At 49.0% G+C, this 8,514-nt stretch overlaps 1 protein-coding gene across 1 annotated transcript in view; it reads right to left on the bottom strand.

Annotated features, from left to right (window-relative positions):
* Positions 1-2,551: 2,551 nt before the first annotated feature.
* The window catches only part of SMARCC1 (SWI/SNF related BAF chromatin remodeling complex subunit C1), a 71,385-nt gene continuing 65,422 nt past the window's right edge, over positions 2,552-8,514 (bottom strand). The window contains 3 exon segments of the mRNA XM_087712359.1: positions 2,552-3,951; positions 4,835-4,924; positions 4,927-5,004. Coding sequence (XP_087568485.1) covers positions 3,860-3,951; positions 4,835-4,924; positions 4,927-5,004 — 260 coding nt within the window. The 3' untranslated portion in view covers positions 2,552-3,859.

Here is an 8,514-nt window from a genome sequence, read left to right as displayed (position 1 = left end):
CCCAGAATCCCCCATCCAGGATGCTTTAAGAGGGGAGGACTTCCACTCCCAGAATCCCCCATCCAGGATCCTTTAAGAGGGGAGGACTTCCACTCCCAGAATCCCCCATCCAGGATGCTTTAAGAGGGGTGGGCTTCCACTCTCCAGAATTCCCCAGCCAGCTATGCTTTAAGAGGGGAGGACTCCAACTCCCACAGCCAGCTATGCTTTAAGAGGGACTATAACTCCCAGAGTTCCCTAGCTGCCATGGGGAATTCTGGGAGTTGCAGTCCCTGTGGTTAAAATTGTACTGCAATCCGCAAATGAGGTTGGGCCATGGCAGAGTCCGTCACCAAAGGGAAGAAGAGGGGATGAATCAGAAGGCAACTCCAAAGACCATGATGCTGGGCTGCCTCAGCCTTTCCAATCCGCGCCCCCTCGTAGAAACTTGCCACTTGAGGATTGCTATAAGGCCCACTGGAGCCTTCCTTTCCCCATCGATCCTGTCCGTTGTGAATCAAGGGATCTCTATTCCTGTGGCTGGGTTAGCCTGGAGCTCCATGGGAGCCCCAATCCATGGGCGCCCCAATTTCTTAGAGCAACTCCAGAGGAGATGGGGGCCAGTCATGGGGGGGGTTCCTTGTTTGGGGGGAGCCCTTGACTTTCAGGGTCTTGGGGGGGGGCAGATTTCATTTCTTAGCCAGGTTTTCAGGTGATCACCTGGGATCAAGAAGTTGGGTGATGCAAAGCAGATCTGGGTTCAGATCAGCCTGGGAGATAAGACGGGAATCCCATCTTTAATTAGGCCGAGAAGAAGGGATCAATTGTGGAGACAAGTCTGCCACTAATCGGGAGGAATCCAGGATCATTTTAGGATGATCTTCATCAAATGCTGGTTACGTTTGGCTTAGCTGAAAAAGCAAACCAGGCTTCCCACTAGGTGCGTTGCAAGCACAGGCCCGTTTTGCGTCAGTCTGTTGCACACACACACAAACACAAATCACCTTGAACACGCACACACACACACACACACACACACATCTAGAGCATGCACCTGCAGCATCTCCAGCGATGCGGCCAACAGTCCTCCTGGCTAAGGGTGCTGGGAGTTGTAGTGTGACGGCATTGAGAAGACGAAAAGGAAGATGGGAGAAAACCTGGACACCAGCTCAGTGGGAGATGAGTTATTTAACAAAAAAAAAGAGAAAATCTTATTTGTGTTTTCAGTTTGTGGAATTTTGTGTGTGTGTGTGCAGAGACAAAAATTGTGTGTTTCAAAACTGTGGATCTTTTGTGGGGTTATTTTTTTTTTAAATACAAAAAGATGAAACCATACGTGTTACTTTTTTTCTAATGCAAAAAGATGAAAGCTGTTTTAAACTGATTTTTTTTAAATTTTAATGCAGAAAAGGAAATTACTGTGTGTTAAAACACATTTTTTAAAAATGTGTGTTTAAACTGAATTGCTTGGGTTTGTCATGCAAAAAAAAAGGAACATTGTCCGTTTTATATGTAATTTTGTGACTTTTTATTTTAATGTAAAAAAGAGGAAACTGCGCGCGAGTTAAAACTCTGGATTTTTGCTGTATGTTTTAAATGCAGAGAGAAAATTGTGTACGCGCATGTGTTAAAAAACTAGATTTTTTTTAAAAAATGCCAAAACAGGAAATATGTTAAAAGGTGGATTCTAATATCATACACAATATCTGTGTGTGAGTTGGACAGTTCTATAAATCCATTCAATTAATAAGTAAAAATAAACTCAATTTCCTAGTTTCTTTGTCCGATACGGAGACTCTGCTTGGCAGGCAACAGGCCAGGAAAGGGTTGTGTGTGTTTTTTGTGTGTGTTTTTTGTGTGTTTCTCTGATTTTGTGCAGATCTTCAGATGTGGTTGTCAGAGCACTGAGGGACGCTGAGCAGAGGCCAAGAGCATTACAGGGCAGTCCTCGACTTAAAACAGTTCGCTCAGTGACCGTTCGAAGTCACAATGGTATCATTTTTTTCCCACTCTTACGACTGTTCCACCATCCCCTTGATCACCTGATCGACATTTAGAGGCTTGGCAACGGGGCTCATATTTATCACAGTCAAAGTGTCCCAGGGTCACGTGATTCCCCTTTTGCGACCATCTGAACAGGCAGGAAACCAGATTCACTTAACGACCAGGTTTTACAACATAAATTGCAGTGATTTACTTAACAACTGTGGTGAGAAAGGTCATAAAATAAATCTCTCGATTAGTCATTAAGGCTCCGTCGTTAAGTCGAGGAATGCCTTGCGTAACCAACAAAAAGACCAAACACAGGCAGAGTTGTTTTAAAAAAAAAACCCCACTTTATTTCAGTGTCACAAAAATTTAGAAATTTGTGCTGTAAGAACTGATGTGTCCCCACCCCCACCCCCAAATTGGAGCTTAACCCCCCCACCCCCCCAAACATCTCCCATTTCTCATGCGTACCGAAACACCGTTGTGTTATTGATTCATCACACACACATACGCGGCAGGATCCGGTCACTAATTGAGCTTAAAAAAAAAGGAAAGAGAGAAAGAGAGAAGAGGGAGAGTAAAATTCTCCATTTTCACAAATCTTTTACAATCCAAAGGAGATCTCGCTACAAAAAGGACCCATGTTGAGAATCACAAATCCTAGGGTGCTCCGGAGGTAAGGAAGGGTGGGGGCCACACATGGGATGGGAAGAGAAAGGGAGCTCTTTTCCAGGGGGGGGGTATTGAGAAGGGGACAAGATCTTCCCCAAATAAGAGGTTGCGACATCCACCATTGTTACCCTACATAACCGTTGTATTCTTCACAACTGGCAGTGGGGAGTGTGGTGAAGCAGATTTGGGGGCCCCATACGTCCCCCGCCCCCAAAATGCAGTTAGAAAGGGTGCATCATTTTGCGGGAAAAGCTTGGTTTGAAAAAACTTCTGGAAATTTCGGGTGTCAAAAGGGAGGGTTTGTGTTTGTGGGGAGGGTGGCATGGCTGGCCTCGGCATCCCGGACAGTCCCCCCACTTTTTCTGGCGAGGCACCTGTTAAGGCTGGAGAAAACCAGGCGCGGCTGTGAGTATCCGGGGCCTCATCAAGCCAGTAGCCCACTCCCCATTTCTAAAGGGTGGGTCGAAGAGAGGCGGGCAAAGTTAAGCAGGGGTTTTTGGGATACAGTATGGTTGGGTGTGTGTGTGCCTATGAAAGATGGGAGGGGCTTTCAGGACCCCAAAGGGGGTCCTGGCTTGCTGGCTTGCCCCCCCCCCAGTGCAGCTGTTTTCTAAGAGGTAGTTTTGAGAACTGATGATGATGGTGGTGGAGGGCGATGGTAGCAGTTGGGTGGGTGGGCTGCAGAAGGGAGGAGCCACAGAAAGGTGGGGGAAGGGGCTGGAAGGGGAAAATGGAGTGTGTCTCCTCCAGGTTCAAGGAGAAGTTGTGGAACAATGACATTCTGAGAACCATGCCCACCTGGAAGAGATGGAGACATCTCCAGAAAAATTGTCACCTTGAACTCTCAAGATATGAGGAACAACCCCCCCCCCCCAAATTCACGGAACCGAGCTGGTCCATCTTGGTTCTCAGCCTGGACCACTGACTCATTTCCCCCCCCCCCAAAAAAAAATCTCAGTGGATCCCTTCCAATTCTTTTGATGATGATGGAAGCCCTTGATGGCCAGGAGATTGAAGTACCAAGATGAACCAGCTGTGGGTCAGAAGTCCCACCCAAAGGGTTACAACTGCCACCCCCATCCCGAAACTATGGGTGCTGTGAGTTGGACGACACATTGGGGTGGGAAGACAAGCTGGGAGAAAGAGGAGCAGAACATGGAGGAACGATGGTGTTGGCTGCATCTTCCAGAGCTTGAGAAGGTCCTGGTTGAGGATGCGTTCAGGGTGCTGTGGAGGCCGGGATGGGTCCTGTGGGTGGCGGCGTTGCCCCGTCGGCTGGAGGAGGAGGAGGCGGCGGTGGCGGCTGAGGATCTGAGAAGAGACACCAAAGAGAGAATTAAGGTGGTCATCTGGAGAGAGAGGTATGATCTTCAAGTTGGGTTCTTCAGAAGCTCCAGAGAAGATGCGACGTCTGGCCCGGCTTAAATTCTGCACTTACACCTGGTAGGAGACGGGTTGGAAGCCACCTCTGAACGTTGTCAACGTGAAGGCTTGGCCCTAAAAACGGGGAGCCGTTTTCAGGAGGACCCATCGTTGAAGGGCCTCCAGCCACAGATGGGTGGCCCAGAAGGTTCATTAAGGAAGGGTGACCCATGGCCATCGGGCGGTTGGTAATACGCAAAAAGGTCGAACTTATTTATTTATTCAGAAATTTCATTTGCTGAATTCCGTCAAAACGGAGTTGGCGGTTTGGGAAGGGTGCGTGAGGAAGCCAGGGGAACTCCTTGCCACCGGATGGAAGGTTTGTTAAGAGGCTGGCTTCAGTTCAAAGCCCAGGGCTATTATTGGAAGGACACGGAGAGCAATGGGGCTGAAAAAAATTAGACAACTGTTTGCCCGGAATGTTATTTGTCTTTGACTTGCAACGCATAACCGAGACTAACGTTTCCGTTGCTAAGCAAGACAAATATTGATAACGGTCGCGGTGTCCCGGGGGTCACATGATCCCCTTCTGGAGACCTTCTGATTGGCAAAGTCAATGGGGAAGCCAAACCACAATGATTCACTTCACAACCGCGGCAAGAAAAGTGTCGCGGGGGGTGAAACTCACTGAACAAAGGTGTTGCTTAGCAACTGGAATGTCGAGCTCAGTGTGGTTGTAAGTGGAGGACCGGCTGTAAATTTAATAAATAAAATGGAAGGAGCCCTCTGGAGTCCTGGAGGAAGGAGAGACGGGTCCAATCGGGAGACTCACACAAGCCGTTTGGAGAGGCCAGCTGCCCCCGGGGGCCGACGATGTTCCCTGTGCCCGAGGGAGGGATGTTTGGTGCTGGTGGCCCGAAGGGGCGTTGGTGGTCCCGGTGGGCATGATACGGCCTGGCAGGGGCTGTCCGGGCATCATGGAGCCCTGTCCGAGGATGGGACCTGTGGGGGAGGAATAACAATAGCAATAGCAGTTAGACTTATATACCGCTTCATAGGGCTTTCAGGCCTCTCTAAGCGGTTTACAGAGAGTCAGCATATTGCCCCCAACAACAATCTGGGTCCTCATTTTACCCACCTCGGAAGGATGGAAGGCTGAGTCAACCCTGAGCCGGTGAGATTTGAACCGCCTGAACTGCTGATCTAGCAGTAGCCTGCAGTGCTGCATTTAACCACTGCGCCACCTTGGCTCTTACAGCAGTGAAGGTGGGTGTGAGGGGAGGGGGCCCTTGGAGGCCATCTTTGAACCCCTGGAACCCCTCTCTGTTCACATCTCCCATCATCCCTCCTCTCTGTTCATTTCTTCCTCCTCCTCTTCCTCCATCCATCTCTCCATCCATCCATTCCCCACTCTTCCATCTCTCCCTCCCTTTCCACCCATCTCCCCATTCCCAATCCTTTGGCATCTTCGTCCATCTCTCCATCCGTCCGTCCAAGCATTCATCCACAGCCTTGCCAACTAAAGCACTGGGCTCTTGGGCAAACTACCAGATTTGGGAGGAAAGGAGAGAAAGAGAAAGGGGGAGAGGAGATGGAGGGAGAGGGAAAGAGAGGAGAAAGGAGGGAGGAGAAAGGAAAGGGAGAGGAGGAGAGAGAGAGGGGAAGATCAGTGCTTCTCAACATGCAGCTGGGGGATTCTGGGAGCTGGAGTCTTCCCCTCTTAAAAGATGCCAGCTGGGGGATTCTGGGAATTTAAGTCCTCTTTTAAAGTATCCTGGTTGGGGAATTCTGGAGTTGAAGTCCACCCGTCTCCGCATTGCGGAGGCTGAGAAAAATCCTGCCCCTTCCCCCCGATAGTCCTTGACTTACAATGGTCCATTTAGTGACCGTTCAAAGTTAAAACAGCACTTAGGACCAGTTTTCAAACTTAGAACTGTCGGTCATATGAAGAACATTCGGAAGCTTGGCAACTGACTCATATTTACAACGCTTGTAGTGTCCCGGTGTGTGCGTGTGTGCGATCCCCGTTTTGTGACCTTCTGACAAATGGAACAGGGAAGCCAGATTGGCTTCAGAACCATGTTACCGACTTAACAACTGCAGGGATTCACTTAATGACGGGGGCAAGAAATTCCATTTCCTTGAAGAAATGTCTCCCTTGGCAGCAGAAATGTGGCCGCTCCATTGCGGTGGTTAAGCTGAGGACTGCCTACATTTAAGCTGCCTTTTGAAATATGCTTTTAAGCCATCAGCAAGGAGGGAAAAAAAAATCTTATCCCCCCCCCCCCCCCTGCTACTGGTCTACTTTTGCAAGAAACGGCACACAACATTAAAATGCTTTTTAAAAGCCCTTTTCTGCCTCTTATATATATATGTACATGCCTGTGTATCTCTGGGGGAAATGAAAAGCAGAGGAAAAAGAATTTTTTGGGACGTGCAAAAACTCTCCATCACAGGGTAGAGGCGGGGGGTGGGGGGGGGAGCAGAAAATGGCTTCCGCTAACCAGGATTTCCCCGCAGTAGCTGAGATGCGATGACGGGTTAAAGGCAAGCGAGGGAGGGGTGGGTGTAATGAGGGGAGAGGGGGAAAAAAACAAAAAGGGAGAGAGAAGGACGTTCGGTGGAGGAGAAAGAGGAGAGGATGGGCGGATGAGGGGGGGAGAAGACAGAACGGCTGGAGCAGAATAAACAGGGAAGCGTGACCTACATACAGGAAGGGATGCTGAAAGGAAAACACACACACACACACAAATGCACAGCCGAGTACAAACGGCAGCTGTTTGGGGGGGGGGGGGGAGAATGGCATGGTTCATTAGACAGGAGGCGGTTGGCGGAGATGCCTTTGGTTGGCTTCTTCCTTCCTCCCCATCTCCCACCTTCCTTCCCTTCCTCGCCTCATATATCTCTTTCCTTCCTCCCTTCCATCCATCCCCCATACCTGCTTCATTCCTTTCTTCCAGGCCATGCATCCATCCATATCTCCTTCCCTCTATCTCCTTTACTTTTCTTCCTTCGTATACGTATCTCCTTCCATCCATCCATCCAGCCATCCATCCACACTTCCATCCCTCATACATCTCCAGCCTTCTTTCTTTTTTCCTTCCATTCATCCTTCCTGTATCTCCTTCCTTCCTCCCTCTATCTCCATCCATCCATCCATCCATCTGTCCTTCCTTCCTTCCTCCCTGCCCCATATCTCCTTCCTTCCACCCACACTTCCTTCCTAACATCCTTCCTAATAGTTCCTGCCTTCATTTTTCCTTCCATTAATCTTTCCCTATATATCTCCTTCCTTCCCTTCCTCTCTCCTTTCCTTGCTTCCTTTTGTCTTCCTCCCTTTTCCTATCTCCTTCCTTCTTCCCTCCCTTCATTTCTGCCTTACTTTTTCCTATCTCCCTCCATCCCTCCCTTCATTTCCGCCTTCCTTCCTTCCTTCTTCCTATCCCTTCCTTCCTTCCTTCCCTCCCTCCCTCCCTGCCTTTCCCTCCAAACCAACAGGTAGAGAAGCCTCATCTTCCCATCTCCAAAGAGTGGCAGTGCCTCCAAGGGTTGGAAACCTTCACTCCGCAATGACCCCTCCGAAACGGCTAATCCTGCCCTGGATTGAAAACCTGTTTCCACTGCAGAGGGAATCTTTTCTTGCTTTCTGAGTTTGAAAAGCCCATTTTCACACATCCGGGCGTGTTAAAAAGAAGGTTTCAAGAAGCTTTTTGGAGCAAAAGCCTTCAGGGAGGAGCCGGAAGCCCTGGTGGCTCTAACAAAACGGTGGAGGAAGAGGAGGAAGGTTGGCAGACTCGGCTTCCCAAGCGCCAACTGCAGTCCACCGTTCCTGTTGTGCTTCAAACACAACACCGTGGGTTGTTATGCACTGGTGATGTTACCTAGTTGGGTCATGAAACGTCTTCAAGGAAACCACCAAGCTCAGAGGGCCAGGAACCCCCCTATAAGTAGTATTGCTGTAGGGGGAAATGATGCTACCAGGATTGATTCATCTCCCATTATGGACACCCAGAGAAAAGCCATATTTACACACAATTCACAAAGGAAACAAAAAAACTAACACATCCCTCCAGTTACCAATTCTCAGAGAAGCAGGGATTAACCCCAGACAAATAATCAAGGAGAAAACAATCCTCTTCTAATCAAGGAACAACCAAGGGACACCCCCCACACACACACATTCCCAAGGACACTGTCTGGGCAAGAAATTGTACATAAATAGAGACTAATCCCCCTTTCTTCTATTACTGATGATGTTACCTAGCTGGGTCACGAAACCTCCAGAAGAAAATGATCAAGCTCAGAGAGCATGGAAGACCTCACACTCCTCCTAGTAGTAATGATGTCACATGGTTGGGTCACGAAATGTCTGCAAGCTCAGAGAGCACAAAGGACTTCACCATCCTCGTACTTATGACCGTTGCTTCATTCCCCAGTCACATGATCCAAATTCGCATGACGCACTACACAACTATAGCAACTCAGTCACCACGAGAATGAAGGGTGCCAAAC

Source organism: Thamnophis sirtalis, unplaced genomic scaffold, assembly GCF_051295495.1.
Source record: "Thamnophis sirtalis isolate CommonGarterSnake01/CBP01778 unplaced genomic scaffold, rThaSir2_p1.2 scaffold_4, whole genome shotgun sequence".
In the NCBI taxonomy this organism is placed as follows: Eukaryota; Metazoa; Chordata; class Lepidosauria; order Squamata; family Natricidae; genus Thamnophis; species Thamnophis sirtalis.
This window is presented reverse-complemented; position numbering and strand designations above follow the sequence as displayed.